Below are 18,764 nucleotides of genomic sequence, written 5' to 3' on the forward strand. Positions count from 1 at the left end.
TAGTATCGCGGATAAATATCAACTTTAAATCCAAAAATCTCTTCAATTTGAAGACTTACCAATTAAGTTGAAGTATTGAAAACAGGCTTCGGGCAACGTTTGATTCCGCAAATAGTCCCTTTCTGTTCAAATTGATGACTGAATGTAACTCGGTCGAGAGGACCTTGGGAGAGCTACATATACTGAATAAAACAGCCAGCGCATGCGCACACATCACATGCGCACAAATTTCAAATCCATGAACGGATAAGATGTTTGTGTGCGCATGCGCTGGCCGTAGTATTTAGTGTATGTAGCTCTCCCAAGGTCCTCTCGACCGAGTCACATTCAGTCATCAATTCGAACAGAAGGGGACTATTGGCAGAACCAAACGTTGCCCGAAGCCTGTTTTCAATACTTCAACTTAATTAGTAAGTCTTCAAATTGAAGAGATTTTTGGATTTAAAGTTGATATTTACCCGCAATACTAAATCTGTCATGATCCTGAATGTTACAATGCGAAGCCCCATTACGCTATACGAATGGGGCTGCTGGTCGCTATGCGTATGGGGCTGCTGGTCGCAGTTAATTGCATGATTACTAAGACATGAGAGCACTTTGGGGCGAGTAAGTCTCACAGTGTCAGTTATATGAAAGGTACTTTAACCTGAAACACAAAAATTCACTGGAACTTTTGAGGTACCAAAACTTTATATTATCTTTAAAGTGGAAATTTTCACACAAGTAATTATTTTTTTGTGTTGGGTAAACAAAGTACTTGCATTTATAATTCTGCAGAATCAATAGATAAAATATTATTTCATATTACAAGCAAAAGTACTTGCTTTCATGTCACATGAAATGCAAATAATTCTTCCAAGTTTACAGTATCAGGGCTGGCAGAACGGGGAGGGGGCTCCTCCCACCTTTTGTTGTTGTTGTTGTTGATATAGGAACACAGGGTGTAACCACCTTGGCCCCCCTCCCCACTTTTTTCACCCTAGAAGTGGCAGCAGAAGTTGCACTGAAGGCTATTTTTTTATTTTTCCTTTTATATTTGCTTGTTAGCTGAGGAAACCCGGAAGTGGCCGCCAGAATATATCTACTGGGCCCCCCAACTTTTAAAAATGTGATGTCGGCAATGAGCATGATCTACTTTAAAAGAAGGTCAAACATTATCTGCAGGGAACTTTATTTTTGTCTGTTGTATGTGATAATATCTATTGCCTTATAGATTATAGGATGTTAAGAGGCTACCGTTTACTGTTTGTAAAAAAAAAAAAAAAGGTTATAAGAGGGATACTTTAGGTGGAAAGGAGAGTGGTAAATTCATGCCTACCTTTACTTCTGTAGGCTTGTAATACTTCCTCTCCTTGTCTTCCAGCACAGTCCCATACCCATCTCTCAAGAACCGTTTGAATCCATGCTTCCCTTGTAGCTTTCTCTTGATCTTGTCCATGGTGGCTTCTGCTAAACCTGCATCATCCAGGGCAAAGGCCGGGAAGCTGACTGTCGGAATCAGAGATGCATCTGTGTTCTGGGCAGAATAATGGGAGGATATCAGTCATTTCACAGAAGTCTAGTTTCAATGAAAGAGTTATATTGAATGGAATCTGTACTGTCATAACTTCCTTGCCATATCTTTAGGAGAGCCATGAATAAAATATGTAAGAAAAATCATGTATTACTCATGACATTTCCCAGTCATAAAAGGAACAAGGAAAAGTAGAAATTACGCGGTGCGTAATATATGTCCCCGCCGGAAGTAGCATTTTGTAGCAAAATGTACAATATAGGTCAAAAATCAAGGTCAAAGGTCAAAGAAGTCAAAGGTCAAAATTCTGTGTAGAAGTTTTGAAGCCCTCACCTAGTGCCATCACAGAAAGCAAACGGAATCGAAATCGGGTTAGAAATGGCGAAGGAGTAGCATTTTGTAGCAAAATGTACAATACAGGTCAAAAATCAAGGTCAAAGGTCAAAGAAGTCAAAAGTCAAAATTCTGTGCAGAAGTTTTGAAGCCCTCACCTAGTGCCATCACATAAAGCAAACGGAATCGAAATCGGGTTAGAGATGGTGAAGGAGTAGCATTTTGTAGCAAAATGTACAATATAGGTCAAAGGTCAAGGTCAAAGGTCACAACTGAAATTCTGTGTACAAATTTCAAAGCTCCCATGTAGTGCTATCATATAAAGCAAACAGAATCAAAATTGGCTCATAAATGACAGAGAAGTAGCAAATTGAACATTTTGATCACACACGGAGCACACACATGCACACAGACACACACACACACACACACACGGACACACACACGTACGGAGCCCGTTTCATAGTCCCCTGCTCGAACTCGTTCGGCGGGGACAACAAAACAGAGAAAGCTTTAAGCAAATTCCACAACAGTCATGTGACAGCCATATCAAAAATATTCTTTGATCATTGCACTGATGACTCAATAACAATATGTTGCGTGCTCAGACTGTCAATGTGCTAATGACTTTGATATACTGCATACATGTAACCCAATCTCTCACTTGAAAATATGAGCTTAAGCCAGCAAAATACATCTGGGTCAAAGGGAGAAAATTTCTTCAAGCACAATGTCAAAATATTGGTCAAATGCTACTTAAAGTAATGTTATGAATAAAATAGATCAATGGATACAACTTATGGATGAGAGAGCTGAGAAAACACATCTTAATTTGCTTCCCCTTGTCTGAACATGAAATTCTTAGCAAGATCCCCTCTAATATACATGTATAAGCTTTACAAGTAATAAGCCACAGCTCTGGCATATGATAAGGTCTCAGACCTTTGAGCTGCTTTCCCTGGGCAGAAGACTCTCCAGGGTGGTCCTGTTCCTGGCATGAGCATCTGGATCCACATAGAGGATGGACCAGGAGGTGCCTTCCTTGCCAAACAGGTTGAAGCCATTGGCAGCCTCCAGTGCTGCTTTAGCCATTCCAATGGAGCTAAAACACAAGATACAACACAGTTACGTTTTCTGTTAGGCTTAGCGTATTGTCCTGGGGTGACAAAATCTAAAAAATCATGAATTTCTAGGAAAGCAAAAAAAAAAAAAAAACTTGCTCATTTTCGCAAAACAACATCAATGCTGACGTCAAATAATATGTCTCGATGCGCTTGGGTGCTAGTGCATTTACGTTAGCGTTGGCGTCAATTTGCGAAAACAACATCTCGCGAAATTATCTATGACCTCCTCATGCGCGAAAATATCTGTATGCGAAAATAACAGCGTATACAGTATGAACAAGGAAAAGTAGAAATTACGCGGTGCGTAATATATGTCCCCGCCGGAAGTAGCATTTTGTAACAAAATGTACAATACAGGTCAAAAAATCAAGGTCAAAGGTCAAAGAAGTCAAAGGTCAAAATTCTGTGTAGAAGTGTTGAAGCCCTCACCTAGTGCCATCACATAAAGCAAACGGAATCGAATTCGGGTTAGAAATGGCGAAGGAGTAGCATTTTGTAGCAAAATGTACAATACAGGTAAAAAAATCAAGGTCAAAGGTCAAAGAAGTCAAAGGTCAAAATTCTGTGTAGAAGTGTTGAAGCCCTCACCTAGTGCCATCACATAAAGCAAACGGAATCGAAATCGGGTTAGAAATGGCGAAGGAGTAGCATTTTGTAGCAAAATGTACAATACAGGTCAAAAATCAAGGTCAAAGGTCAAAGAAGTCAAAGGTCAAAATTCTGTGTAGAAGTTTTGAAGCCTCACCTAGTGCCATCACATAAAGCAAACGGAATCGAAATCGGGTTAGAAATGGCGAAGGAGTAGCATTTTGTAACAAAATGTACAATATAGGTCAAAGGTCAAGGTCAAAGGTCACGACTGAAATTCTGTGTAGAAGTTTCAAAGCTCCCATGTAGTGCTATCATATAAAGCAAACAGAATCAAAATTGGCTCATAAATGACAGAGAAGTAGCAAATTGAAGATTTTGATCACACACGGACGCACACATGGACGGACACACGGACGGACGGACGGACACACGGACACACACACGTACGGAGCCCGTTTCATAGTCCCCTGCTCGAACTCGTTCGGCGGGGACAATAAATGCCAAATGAGAGATGAGGTATTGTCACCCAAGGGATAAGAAGTTCCATTTATTCCTGCACACACCTAACTGCCTCTTGGCATAAATATTTCCACATTGCCAATAACATGATTAAAGTGGAGGTATTTTCAAGTACCACCCATCTACCAAGTATTGCTGATTGCATTTCAACTCTTTCAATTTCCATTTGCATGAGACTATTGCTGAAATCTGGTTTTCTCTTCTGATATCTGGCGACATCTAATCTCAACTGTATTATCCAGTTTGACTGCTGTAGCATATACAAAACTCTGGTCCATAAATGTGACACAACATATTAAGATAACCTGTAACAAGTGCTCCCATTTCAATTTGTAGTGTTGCTTTCAGCATTGTACTCTTTGAGATTTACACTGTACCTTGCATTAAGTTCCTTCTTCCCTGTGTTGTACTTGCTGCCTCTCTCCCACATCCCATAGTCAGGGGTTCGGTATGCTCTCTCTACACAGTATACAAGATTCTGGACAAAACTGACCTCTTCCAGAGTGTAGATAATCTGGAGAGTAAAATGAGTTATTCATGAAAGAATAATCAAATATTTTGAATGACAATTATAAATGATATTTTACATGTCTATCAATAAATGCATATTATACAAATTCAAAACTCCTGTACCTCTTACTATTCAGTCACTTTCTCTATGTGTTTCTGTTCATTATGTGATAGTCACACAGAGATATTGTGTTCATAGTTAGCCATTTTAACTCTTTAACGTGCCATGGTCGCCGAACGGCGACCTTAGTTCTAACGTGCCATGGTCGCCGATCGGCGACTAAGAAGAGCAAGAAAAGCATTGATCATTTAAGTTCTTGTGGTACCGTAATGTGTTACACCAAGAAACTGCCGATATGTACTGGTAGCTGATTAGCATAGCCATCATTTCCACTTAGTATGCTTAGATTAGAAAATTTTGAGTAAATACATGATTTTTCAGCTAGATGTATTTTTTTCGCGTCGGGAAAATCCGCAACGAGCGCATCCTCTGCGAGATGTGTATGGATCAAAAGTCTCATTGGAAAACCACGCGTGTGTATGATATTGAATATGCATGTATTGTCTATGCGGTTCCACTCGTATTGTTCCGCTTGGACGCTGTCCTGCAGGAAGCTGCTTTGATTTTGTCCCTCAAAGAGGGTCAGCTTTCGTTCGTCGGTCAAGTCTTTCATCCTTTTGTTTTGGTGGACGTCACTAATCATCCCAATGCTAGCATAGGAATTGCGCGTGGACAAAGGCCTGCCGATTTCAATAGAGTACCCCCACCCGCGGTCCGCTTAGACAAAAGGAGGATTTAATAGTAGGCTCTTCCAGGGCCCGGGACAATTACTTTAGTTTCAAATACAGGATGTGGGACTAAAGGACTCAGATTTGGGAATGAATTACTGAGGCAGAAAGAGAAATTGCTAAGACAAAATAAAATGCTTGTATCTTTGGAATCATAAAATTCTAGAAGGCAATTTTGTTATCATTTGAAAGAGGAGATGTTGCTTTAAAACTTTCTCACAGAGTAAAGGGAGCGTTCTATTGAAGAAAAAACACGACCGACTCTTTTTTTTCCATACTACATAAAAATTTCTAATAATTTTTTTTGATGTATCAATTATTTCTGCAATATTTCAGGTTTAGATAGAAATCATGGCAAACTGACTACATGACACGAAAGAACAAAAATTTCTTGATATATGTTGTGTAGAACTCAATTCAAAACAGTCAATAGTTTCAGAGATATGGCTTTTTTAAATTTCAATGTCAGTCCAGTTTCGAAACGTTCTGTGTTGGGTGAAAACCTCTGGCATGTTGGGGGTTTTGGGCTTGGCACATTAAGAGTTAACATGAATATAACAATTAACCTCACCATCACAACCAGCCTCACCATCATCACAACAAGCTACACTGCTATCATAAGTTATGAAAACATCTTGATTTGAGGGAGCAAAGCCTCTCTGGTTCATATCATCATCATCACCGTTGCTGCCACCACTATATCACCACCGTCACCGTCACCATCACCACCACCATCACCATCATCATCATGACCACCACCATCGGCCATGCAGCTGGGGGCGTGAAGCCTCCCTGGTTCACATCAGCATCATCACCACCACCATTGTGTTGACATTGTCATTATGATGATCATTATCACTACCAGCAAAAAAAATACTCCTACCTGCAACCCGGAAGATATCATCTGCACAAGGTAGAGGATGTAAATTGAGATGGCATCAATCTGAAGATGGTGGAACTTCCCAGGAATCAAGTTTCCTGTGTTCAGGTCATAACGGGAATGGAGTGCAAACTCCTCACTCTGGGTAAACTTGAACCTCTCCACCTATGCAATGAAGTCCACAGACACAATTCACCGACTAATGACAAATTAAAAAAGTTTCTTCACGATGGTGTAAACCATTATTTGCATCATAATTTTCACCTCCACCATTAAAAGTATCTCTTTGTGAATAGTTCATATATAGTAAGATTTGAACTGATAAATAGTACAGGTATGATTTCACAATTTAGAGAAATGAATTGTAAACTGCCAAGTTTTGTTATGATTACAACCAAAAGTAAAATGTTCACCAACAGGATATTCATGCAATCTTGTTGCATTGTTTGGAAATTTGTTAATGAATAAATATTATTCATTTTTCAGGTAAATTTTGTGCAGGTCATGTTTTGCCTAGATTCTTCTAGCTTAATGAATGCCATGAATTCCTTCTCACCCTATCTGCCTGTCTCATAAAACAGTAGAGAAGTCCTCGCATGCACTTGACAGCACTTTGCTCCAGCTCATATGTCCTCCCATCATCATTATCTATTTTCCTGTGAAATAAGAATGACAGAAAACAAACAGAGAATTAGCATAGTTTTTGTACTTGAGCTGCTCGGAGGTAAACTTTTGCATTAAATGATACAGCACATCTTTTTGTTTGTTTAATTAAAATGACTTTTACTTTTAGAATACTTCAGAGACATCTTGTTAACTATGATTCTCTTTCAGACTCGATTTGTTGAATATACATTTATTGTATTTCCAAATGGACAACAAATGTTGACAAAAAAAAGAAGAGGAAAGAACAGAATTATCTACCTAGGTCATTCACTACAAAATGTGTGAGATTTAGCAACTCTTGCTGGAATATGCATCATTTGTGTGTGTGTTGTTTTATTTTCATTAAATTCTATGAATATTTGTGCAGATTTTCAATACCGACCTGCTTGTTGACCACATATAGAGCATAATTATGATCTCTATCCAATGTATGTTTCACACAAAATTGCACACACTACTCCTGATTTTTGATGAGCTATCATGTTACTACTCAAAATATCCTTGATACTTTGCATAATGAAACATTACATATATAAGCACATTTTTATGCATCTTCCTTCTACAGGGTAGACTATTGGTAATATTTAGCTAATATGTGGGTATTTACACGCCCTCTAGACAAAATAATTGGGACATACAGTCAACCTTGCCTAAGCTGAATCTATTTGGATTGAAGAAATAGCTTTGACTTTGAGAAAATTTGACCTATGAGGGATTAAAATTGATAGAATATAAAAAGGACTTGAAAAGACCTTTGACTTAGGTGATTATTCGACTTATATGAGGTCGACTTAAGCAAGGTTGACTGTGTTGCTAAATTCCAAATGGTTATTTTTTTTTTCTTCAAATTACAACTACACAAATTGTGTCCTACTAAAGTGTCACAAAACATACCTGTAAGCAAGAGCCAGTGCCCAGACTGCTACTGCAGAGTAGACACTCTCCCTGACCCCTGCCTCCTTGACCTTGCTGTCTGTGTTGATAGGGAAGAGGCCTAGGGCTGCACTCTGGTGACTCAGGATCTGTTCCTTCACTGGGAATAGTTGGGAATGTGGCATAATGGAAGCTGTTACACATTTGTTTGTTTGTGTTTGTAATAGGATTTGGTAGATCCTGTAATAATGATAATCAGGTACATTATCCCCGCTAAGATCCTTTAGTATACACTGTACTTACATTCTCATTTGATACTTTGGCATCATATCTCATCATGTTTCCTGCAGATTAATCACCAGCATTCTAAATGAGTAACTACATAACTATACTTGGCTGAATACCTGTTGAGGAAAGAAGACATCCAGTACGTCTCATCACTTCTAGTATAAGCTAATCAAAAAATCAAAACATGCAAAAAACAAATAGTGCTGTCAGAACCTAGATTAAGCTGGAACTATCTGCCAAGACCTGTAGTGGTCGATATTTACCAACCCATCAACATTCAGAGAGGCTGCTCTTCTAGCTCATCCAGGTGATGCAGCCTCTTGTTAGGTCACACATGCTCTAAGTCTAGCTAAGCAAAGAGACAAGCAGGAAACCTTGTACACGATAGCAGATTTAAGGCTCAACTCTTCCTCCATCAGTTTAAGTCAGTCTTCAGTCACCAGACATTCACCCCTCCTGAAATGCCAAATGTCTCTAGGCCCCAAAAGATCCAAGACCTACACATCATGGTTGCAGGTGTTGAAAAGCTGCTTAACAATCTTAACATCAACAAAGCAGCCGGTCCTGATCTGATATCCAACACCGTATTGAAGGAGTGTGCAGCTGAACTTGCTCCTGGCCTCACTGCAATCTCCATTAAGCATGGAGTCGTTACCATCTGACTGGAGAGATGCACTTATTTCGCCAGTCTTCAAGAAAGGTGACATTCATCAACCCTGTACCGGTAACTACCGCCCAGTCTCCCTTACATCAATTATATGTAAGCAACTGGAACACATTATATGCCGCCATATTTGTAAGCACCTTGAAGATAACAACATTCTATCCTCATTAAATCATGGCTTCAGATCTGGCCACTCCACTGAAACTCAACTCCTCACTTTATCGCATGATCTCTTGCTGGCCAACGATAAAAAGACTCAGATGGACGTCATCATACTGGATTTTGAGAAAGCCTTTGACACCGTGCCTCATTCCCTCCTCCTTCACAAACTTCGCCTTTATTGTATAGAAGGCTCTATCCACCAATGGCTCTCATCATTTCTCACCAAAAGACAGATGAAGGTAGTAGTAGAAGGGGAACCCTCCGGCTCAGCAGCAGTCTCTTCTGGGGTACCGCAGGGAACGGTATTGGGCCCTCTTCTCTTCCTATGTCACATCAATGACTTACCAAATGTGGTCAAATCCCAGGTCCGTTTGTTCGCAGATGACTGTGTCCTGTACAGGCCAATCAGATCTCAACACGACCATGTCAGATTACAAGATGACCTGTCCAGACTCCATGACTGGGCATGTACATGGGGGATGAGATTTAACAATGCAAAGTGCCAAGTGATGAGTATTGACCAGAAATCATCACACTTCTACAGCATGGACGGTCACATCCTAAAGCAAACACCTCAAGAGAAATATCTAGGAGTTACATTATGTGATGATCTGAAATGGACCCCACACATAACCACCAAGAAAGCAAATGCAGTCTTAGGACTACTCCGTCGCAATCTCCAATTTTGTCCAGAGCAATGCAAACGAACAGCATACATTGCCCTAACACGCTCCGTTTTGGAGTATGGAGCATGTGTGTGGGACCCACATCTTCAAAAGGACATCGACAACCTTGAACAGGCACAACGCAGGGCTCTCCGATTCATCACGGGAGACTACACATCTAGGACCCCTGGCTGCATCACCAGCATGAGGCAGAGGCTAAACCTACCCACCCTAGCATCAAGAAGGCAGGTACTTAAATTATCATCCTTCTTCAAAGCGATCGAGAGGTTGGTCCCGGGTCTACCCATTGAAAATTTTCTGACCAGAACAAGACCTAAATGAAATATCAAAATTAAACAGTTCAAAGATCACAAAACTCAGAATATTCTTGAAAGACAAGTGATAAACCACGACAAAGGGTTTAAAGTTCATCATTGTAACACAGAGCAATATAAATATTCATTTTTTGTGAGCACCCCCTTTGCCTGGAATCACCTCCCAGCAACAGTAATCAACAGTCCATCTCCAGAAGTCTTCAGAAGCAAGATAGAAACAAGAGACCCGCGGGTCTAGCGCTCACCTGAGTATCGCAAGTTCACCTTTCACGCAGTCACTAATCTAAATCATTCACAGCTCTACCAAAATTTGACCAGGCATTCTCAAGTAGAAGATGAAAATGTACAATATCAAGGGCCCATTTTTTAAAGATTCCTTAATTTGGGGGGATTGGGGCCCCCTGGGGCCCTCTGGGTGGGGCATGGTGCCCATTTTGATAAATTGAGATATTGACCCCTAGGGATGCTACCTGCCAAGTTTGACAAAAATCCATCATGAGGTTTTCAGGAAGAAGATGAAAATGTACAATTCAGGCCCCCATTTGGACCCTTCCAACCACCCCCCCCCCCCTCCCCCCCCCCCCTACCCAAGAGGGGCACCCCTGGATCTCCTATGAACAAACTTGTAGTATTATCTCAGCTCTATAACTTTTGATTCTAGAGAAGATTTATAAAGATTCCTTCATTTGGGGGGTTTGGGACCCCTGGGGGCCCCCTGGGTGTGGCATGGTGCCCATTTTAACAAATTGAGATCCTAACCCCCTAGGGATGCTACCTGCCAAGTTTGGTGAAAATGGGTCAGGGGGTTCTCAAGAAGAAGATAAAAATGTACAATTTAGGCCCCATTAGGACCCCTCCTCACCCCCTCCCCTGGGTCCCAAGGGGGCACCCCTGATTCTGCCATGAACAAACTTGAAACTACAGTCATCAATGTACTAACTCATAGTATTAACTTAGCTCTATCACTTCTGGTTCTAGAGAAGAAGATTTTTGCGGATTCCTTCATTTTGGGGGGTTTGGGCCCCCCTGGGGCCCCCTGGGTGGGGCATGGTGCCCATTTTAACAAATTGAGTTCTTAACCCCCTAGGGATGCTACCTGCCAAGTTTGGTGAAAATGGGTCATGGGGTTCTCAAGAAGAAGATGAAAATGTACAATTTAGGCCCCATTAGAACCCTTCCCCACCCCCCTCCCCTGGGTCCCAAAGGGGGGCACCCCTGATTCTGCCATGAACAAACTTGAAACTACAGTCATCAATGTACTAACTCATAGTATTAACTTAGCTCTATCACTTCTGGTTCTAGAGAAGAAGATTTTTACAGATTCCTTAATTTTGGGGGGTTTGGGCCCCCCTGGGGGCCCCCTGGGTGGGGCATGGTGCCCATTTTAACAAATTGAGTTCCTAACCCCCTAGGGATGCTACCTGCCAAGTTTGATGAAAATCGGTCCTGGGGTTTTCAAGAAGAAGATGAAAATGTAAAAAGTTTACGCACGACGCACGACGCACGACGCACGACGGACGACGGACGACGGACGACGGACGACGCACGACGGACGCCGGACGAAGGGCGATCGCAATAGCTCACTTGAGCCTTTGACTCAGGTGAGCTAAAAAGCCACCTTCGTTACGATTAACTTAGATCGCGCCCTCTCTCCCTGCTGCACTATACCACCCGGTCCGGCAGCGTATTGATCCAGATCCAGATCCAGAGGCATGTTTTTTACCTGCACTATAACTGCACAGTCACTTTTATTGTACATTCAATTACCATAGTTATGGGTAAACTCGGCCCCCAGCGCGCGCATTACAAGTGGTCGAGTTTACCCATGTTCTACGGTAGTAACATTTAAAATCATCTTGTTCACCATGCCAACAGCTCTCACTGATGCACAACACCCTACCATCCCGCAATAGTTCCAAAGAGCGGCTAAAAGGGATTCATGTAACCGTTACAGTACTAATATACTTCAAGGTTTAAGGGTCAAGAGCCCCCACTCACATCAACCCTGCACAACAAACGCAAGCCCTCCTAACGTTAGTCCTAGCAGAGCCAGAGCCGAGAGGTCTTCGGGGAAATCATTTACAAGGCACTTGGGAGAGTAGGTAGACTAGAGACAAATTACTACTAACAAAAGCTTGTTATTGATGCTATCAACATGTCTGAACTTCGTCCTTACATGTCAGCAATACCAGCGCAAACATGCAAACGGGTACATGTACAGTTCCTCATGGAAAAATATTCAAAACCCCAGCATGGAGTATCAGCAGAGTTACTGTTCAAAACAAGTGAACTCTTTTCTTCATGATGTTAAAGGAAATGTGTTCAGTCATCTGATGAAGCAACGATCTGAGATATGCTTGTCATCCCAAGGTGCGCATGGTAAAGATCATGCTCTGCTGTACCTTAGCCTTCTTGTACTGGCTCTTTCTTCAGATGTAGAACTCAATCCTGGCCCCAAGGCAAAATATCCATGTCAGATATGTGAACGAGCCGTCACTTGGAAACAACGAGGGGTTGCCTGTGATTGTTGCCAGCAGTGGTACCATGTAGACTGTATGCACATGGCTACTCCCATTTACGAAGCCCTTGCTAACTCCAGTGTTTCCTGGCAATGTGTAGCATGTGGTATGCCCCAGTTTTCAACAAGCCTCTTTGACTCACACATGACAAATACATGGAACAGTTTTGAAAGTTTACGCAGCATCTCTGAAGACAACTCAAATGAACCTGGCAGCCCTGGCCCTCCTAGAGCCAGTTCTTCACCTCTTCCACAAAGGCGTGCTGTGAAGAAGACTAATCTCTCAACCAGTGTAAAAATAGTTACAGTGAATTTCCAAAGTGTCAAAAATAAGAAAGAGGAAATTGCAAATTTGATAGATTCAACAGCACCAGGAATCATCATCGGAACAGAAACCTGGCTCAACGACAGCATTCATACCTCCGAAATATTTCCCAGTACATATGACGTCTTCCGCAAGGATCGTGCTGATGGTTACGGAGGTGTACTTATAGCCATTAACAAGAGATACACTTGTGAGCACATACCAAGCAGATCGGAGTGTGAAGCTTTATTCACTGAGCTACCTCTCAGAGGAAACAAGACCCTCATAGTTGGAGCACTGTATCGACCTCCATCAAGCTCTCTTCAGTACACTGACGATCTCTGCAATGAAATTGAAAACCTTTGCAACAAGCATAAGAATGCTGTTTTTTGGCTCGGAGGTGACTTGAATCTCCCTGACATCAAATGGGACACCCAAGCAGTAGAGGGAAACCAATATACTCATGCTATCAGCAATCGCTTCCTTGAAATGATTGGCAACTGCGGTCTTCAGCAGATGGTCACTTTCCCAACCAGACACAAGACGACTCTTGATCTGTTCCTCTCAAACAGACCATCACTTGTGAATAGATGTACTGCCCACCCAGGAATCAGTGATCATGACATTGTTGTTGTAGACTCTGATGTCTCTCCAAAGAGAAGGAAACCTGTCAAGAGAAAATTACACCTCTGGAAAAATGCTGATCTCCGCAACATGAAAAATGACTGCGTCGTCTTTCAGAAGAACTTCATTGAGAATTTTTCTGTAACCAGTCCTGTCCCAGAGATGTGGTCCGAGATTAAACAGTTCCTTCTACAGCTTCTTGACAAACATGTCCCATCCAAGATGACATCCACCAGATTTAACCAACCCTGGATCACCACTTCTGTGAAGCGGCTCACCAGAAGGAAGAAACGCAGCTTCGTACGTGCAAGAAAATCCCAAAAGCAGAAGGACTTTCTGGAATACCTGAACTTAAAGAAACAAACCAGGATTGCCTGTAAGGAAGCATACAACAACTACCTTACTGACATTGTAAGTCCAGAATCCAAAAGTAATCCAAAGCGATTCTGGAGCTTCATCAATAGCAAACGTTGCGAACGTACTGGCGTAGCTCCTTTAAAATCTCCTGAAGGGATAACATACACAGATGGACATACCAAAGCTGAGATCCTGAATGACCAGTTCATTTCAGTGTCCAATAAGAATGAAAACCTACACAACATCAAGGACAAAGGCGTCAGCCCTCATACTGCCATGGAAAATATCACTATCTCAGCAGCTGGTGTCCTTAAGCTCCTCTCTGGTCTACAGACTCACAAAGCCACAGGACCAGATGGACTACCAGCTAGACTGCTGAAAGAGCTTGCTTTGGAGCTGACTCCCATCTTCACAATCTTCTTCCAAGCATCACTGAACCAAGGTGAAATCCCAGAGGACTGGAGGAAAGCAAATGTGGCTCCTGTCTTTAAAAAAGGAGAAAAGAACAAGGCTGAGAACTATTGGCCGATCTCTCTGACCTCCATCTCATGCAAAGTGTTGGAACACATTGTCAGCAGTAGCATAATGAATCACCTTGAAGAGAAAAACATCTTATCAAACGCACAACATGGCTTCCGAAAAAACGCTCCTGTGAGTCACAACTCATCTTGGCTATTCAAGATCTTGCTAAAGGGATTGATGACAAACAGCAACATGATGTATTACTGCTGGATTTCTCCAAGGCGTTTGATGTGGTCCCACACTCAAGACTTCTGTACAAACTGCACTTCTATGGCATTCAGGATAAAACCCATGACTGGATCTCTGCCTTCCTCCGCAATCGCACCCAACAAGTCACCCTAGAAGGAGTTTCATTAACCACAGACCATGTAACTTCAGGCGTTCCACAAGGTAGTGTCCTTGGTCCCTTGCTATTTCTTCTATATGTCAATGACCTACCAGAATGCATATCTCCAGATACCACTGTACGCTTATTTGCAGATGACTGCATGTTGTACCGTAACATCAAGTCTGAGGCAGACACAGTCAAGTTACAACAGGATCTTGACTCATTACAGCAATGGGAGGAAGACTGGCTCATGCAATTCAACCCCAAGAAATGCCAAACTCTTCATGTAACCAAAAAGAGACGTCCGATAATCAAGTCCTATAACATCCATGGTCAGATCCTCGATCAAGCTGATACTGCAAAGTATCTTGGTGTCCATCTCACTCAAAACTTGAACTGGAACCATCACATCAATGTCATAACAAAGAAAGCAAACTCAACCAGCGCCTTCTTACAACGCAATATCAGGTCATGTCCAAGAAACACAAAGGAGTTGTGCTACAAAGCACTGGTACGCCCCATAATGGAATATGCATGCACCGTTTGGGACCCGTTCACTCAAGACAATATACACAAGCTCGAGATGGTGCAACGTCGCTATGCTCGCTTCATCTGCAATGACTACAGACGAACAAGCAGTGTTGCAGCCATGCTCCACCAGTTACATTGGCCTACACTTCAAGAGCGCAGGGCTCAATTCAAGGTAGTAATGCTGTACCGCATCAAGTACTCACTCATTGACATACCCCCAGATATCATACACCCTTCTTCATCAACATCACTCCGCGGACACTCTCACAAGCTCTTTATTCCATATGCACGAACTGTTAGCTACCAAAGGACATTCTTCCCAGACACAACCAGACTATGGAATGCTCTGCCCCAGGATACCTTCAACTGCACCACTTTCTGTCTTTAGCTCAGTTTAAGCAAGTGGTGCAGGATATTCAACTCCGCTAGAAGGGAATGGGATGTTTTTAGCTGCACTCTAGAAAATGTAGTCATTTTAACCTGCACTGTACATAAACACCTCCACACCATATGCCTGCCAACAGTACGACAATACACCAAAGGTGGACTGTACTGAACAGGAAGAAGAAGAAGAAGAAGAAGAATAACATTAGATATGAGTCTATTATGACTAGGGTCTATAGTGTGGTAAACGGGACAATGCGCTATTGTTGCGTCAGTGCGTTAAATTAGGGCGCGTTGTGACCATGCCAATGACGCAGCTGTGTGCGGTTGGCGTCGTTGGCATGGGCACAACGCAACTTTTATTTTTAATAAGAATACACAAGGACACAGAGACGCAGATTCAATTCAGTTTTATATCTACTTCAGAGACATTTAGATGTATATACTTCTTGTGAGCGTCTCGGTACATATTTTGTGATACAAGCACTACGTACACGATAGCTGCGGGAACCCCGGAGTTTACTGGTAACGTAATCATTATATATCGACAGACTGGTGAGTAAAACCCTTTCGATATAATATTATTATGATTCTTCTTCTTCTTCTCCTTCTCCTTTTTCTTCTTCTACTACTACTTCTTTACTAAGTCAAACTGGAATTGCTGTTAAACGTGAATTATTGTATGAAATCAAAATATTGAGCTAATGATATATGAAATTTATATTTATTGCAAAGTGAGAGACTGGTTGAAATCATTTCATTTGTGAAATAGTCACTGTTATAAATAATTGTAAAGTTTGACAATTATTTATGTTTGTTTACCCTTTATAGGGGCTGTTTTGGTTTCCAAATAAAATCTATGCAACGCCAACTGAATAGCATACTCCTGTGCCACAGGCTGTGCAGGCCTCGACGTATTAAAAGTTTAGGGACCTAACGTTACTGAAGTTGTTTAAAACCTGCAGAGAAGGCAGCATCAACAATGCCAACATCATTCTGATGCAAGATCGATAGTGCACCACTTTTCAGTGTGAATTTACAAGCTACGTACATCCTCAGGACCTCAGTCTGTATCAAGACAAGTTAAAATAAAAGGGGAAGTCGATCCAGACAATTTCCATGACAAGATAGCATTTGATCTAGCAAGGACAGCAAAGCCCGAACGCGACGCTCCCGTCAACAGCATGCAGTTTACATGTAACGTTATCGTATAGGCCTACATACTAAGCCTTTCTTGAGCGCCCCCCGGGCCCCGCGCCCCGGGCCGGTCGGTCGGAGGGGTTACTATGTCGCTGTATGCTGTGCTGCACTCACTGCCTAGTACACTGTACGCTATTTGGGGTACGAATACTCCAGTAATATATTGCGCGTTCGCTTGTTTGGTGCGATCAATCCAATACAACACTCGTCATAAATTGAGAGTTTCTATCAATGACACGTGAAGGTCAACCGCATCTGGGGGGGAAAGTTGGCGGATTATATTTAAAACCAGCTCAGACTACAAAAGTGTTGTCATACGTACCCAGACAATAGTAATAATTCAAATTTTTGACCTGCTTGTGATAGTCGTCGTCTGCTTCGGGTGCCATCTTGACAGTCTGGCTGTGCACGTATACGGGATCACTCGCGCGGTACCCGTTCGTAATCGTGGAAACCCGAATGGGCATAACGCGTTGCCCGCGGCGCGCACAATATAAAAAATGGTACTAGAGTGTTATAGGGATAGTACAGTATTGGTGGAGATGAGAATTGGGCTTTTAACTTTTTGTGAGATACCAAGAAAACACTTATGAAATAGTACAGAGCATACCATTTTAAGAGGAAGTCAAAGTTTATTTGATGGAAATCGGGTTTGGAATGGATGAAACATCTAAAAACAAAGTAAAACAAAGCGATAGATCGTAATAAAATGTGGGTCCCACACTTAATTGAATCACTCTGTTTTGGATATCTCAGCCATATTTCAAAACCAATTTTCATCAAATAAACGTTGAATTCCTCATGGAATTACATGCTTTTTCATATTTCATGAGAGGTTTCTCATTATCTCACCAAAAAAATGTTAGAGACCTGAAATTAGGTCTCAACCAAAACTATACGATGCCTTTATCCACACCAAGAAAAGAAACCTTACTATGATCGCAAAGAGATTTTTCTCCTCCCACCACTGGAAAAAATCTCTTAGCTTGATCGCGATCATGAGTATAGCATGGAGGTACAATTCTACATTCTACGAGTTGTCAATGATCGCCCGGATCTGGGGTCTATTTCATGAAATGGATATCACTTTTCTACATTATTAGGTATATAAGGCCTACATATGAACGACTTTGAGCCGGGTTTTCTTAGACTTTTATGTGATAACTTCATGAAAATTATCAACTAAGTCCCAAGCGCTAAGTTATTTATCACTGGTCACAGTTTTAACTGTGATAAATAAAAATAATGTATTTATAAAATTGTCATAAATACATTTCATAATTATTTGATGAGAATTGAAAATAAGATTTACGGTCTTTTACTCTCTTTTTTTTTAATGAATAAACAAAATTCAAGTGAAAGGGAGAAGATCTAGTGGCATAAAAATACAGACATGCATTGATTGTCTTTTTAAAGCTGGTGTGACATTCGGCCGGGAATTGTCAAGTCCCCCCACCCCCCCCCCCCCCCCCCACCCCGCCTGGGCCCCCGAGATTGCATTTTACTTGATTAAAAAATTATGAATTTTTAAAGTTTCGGTGCCGTCATTGCTGTGATAAGGAGCCTTACGCTGTGTTTACACCAAGAAGCACGGGTTTACGTCAAAAGGAACCGTATGTCTGGTTCTGTTACAAAAGAATCAGTAACTCTGTACAAAATCACCCAAAATGTTATTCTTATGTCAAAATCAAGAGTAACAAAATCAACAGCAGAATTCAACACAATATCACTTTTCTAGGATAATGAAAGAGCTAGCACTTGAATTAGCTCTATTCAGCCAAGGGGGAAATGTCATGACATTCCCCTCAGTCAGTAACAAGTCGATGGAATGTTCCTATGGCCTATAGGCTTACTTCTCTTGAAAAATGAAATCTTGTAAAATTTTTTACAATGTTGGTCAATGTTTTCCACAATTTTTGTTTATATTGGGCTGTCGTTCCCTAGCCCTTTCATAGACAAGGCCTAATTTGTTCTGCGTTTATTATGATAGGCCTATTCCTACCCCAGTCGGTAGCCAGTCAAACTCTGGAATTACATTACTCACTGGACATATCACACTGCAGGCAATATTACAACATTTTCAA

At 41.5% G+C, this 18,764-nt stretch overlaps 2 protein-coding genes across 2 annotated transcripts in view; both read right to left on the reverse strand.

The window, feature by feature from the left end:
- The window catches only part of LOC139742056 (phosphorylase b kinase regulatory subunit beta-like), a 41,232-nt gene extending 24,155 nt beyond the window's left edge, over nt 1–17,077 (reverse strand). The window contains exons 1-7 of the mRNA XM_071652616.1: nt 17,003–17,077; nt 7,820–7,958; nt 6,816–6,915; nt 6,263–6,424; nt 4,458–4,594; nt 2,789–2,948; nt 1,319–1,516 (exon numbers count right to left, since the gene is read on the reverse strand). Coding sequence (XP_071508717.1) covers nt 1,319–1,516; nt 2,789–2,948; nt 4,458–4,594; nt 6,263–6,424; nt 6,816–6,915; nt 7,820–7,958; nt 17,003–17,069 — 963 coding nt within the window. The 5' untranslated portion in view covers nt 17,070–17,077. The remainder of the gene's footprint in view (nt 1–1,318; nt 1,517–2,788; nt 2,949–4,457; nt 4,595–6,262; nt 6,425–6,815; nt 6,916–7,819; nt 7,959–17,002) is intronic.
- LOC139742036 (cytochrome c oxidase assembly factor 1 homolog) overlaps nt 1–18,764 on the reverse strand; it is a 425,467-nt gene that overhangs the window by 377,097 nt on the left and 29,606 nt on the right. The window lies entirely within an intron of this gene.

Source organism: Diadema antillarum, unplaced genomic scaffold (assembly GCF_040938485.1).
Source record: "Diadema antillarum isolate AM-2024a unplaced genomic scaffold, OU_Dant_1.0 seq00000975_RagTag, whole genome shotgun sequence".
Taxonomy (NCBI): Eukaryota; Metazoa; Echinodermata; class Echinoidea; order Diadematoida; family Diadematidae; genus Diadema; species Diadema antillarum.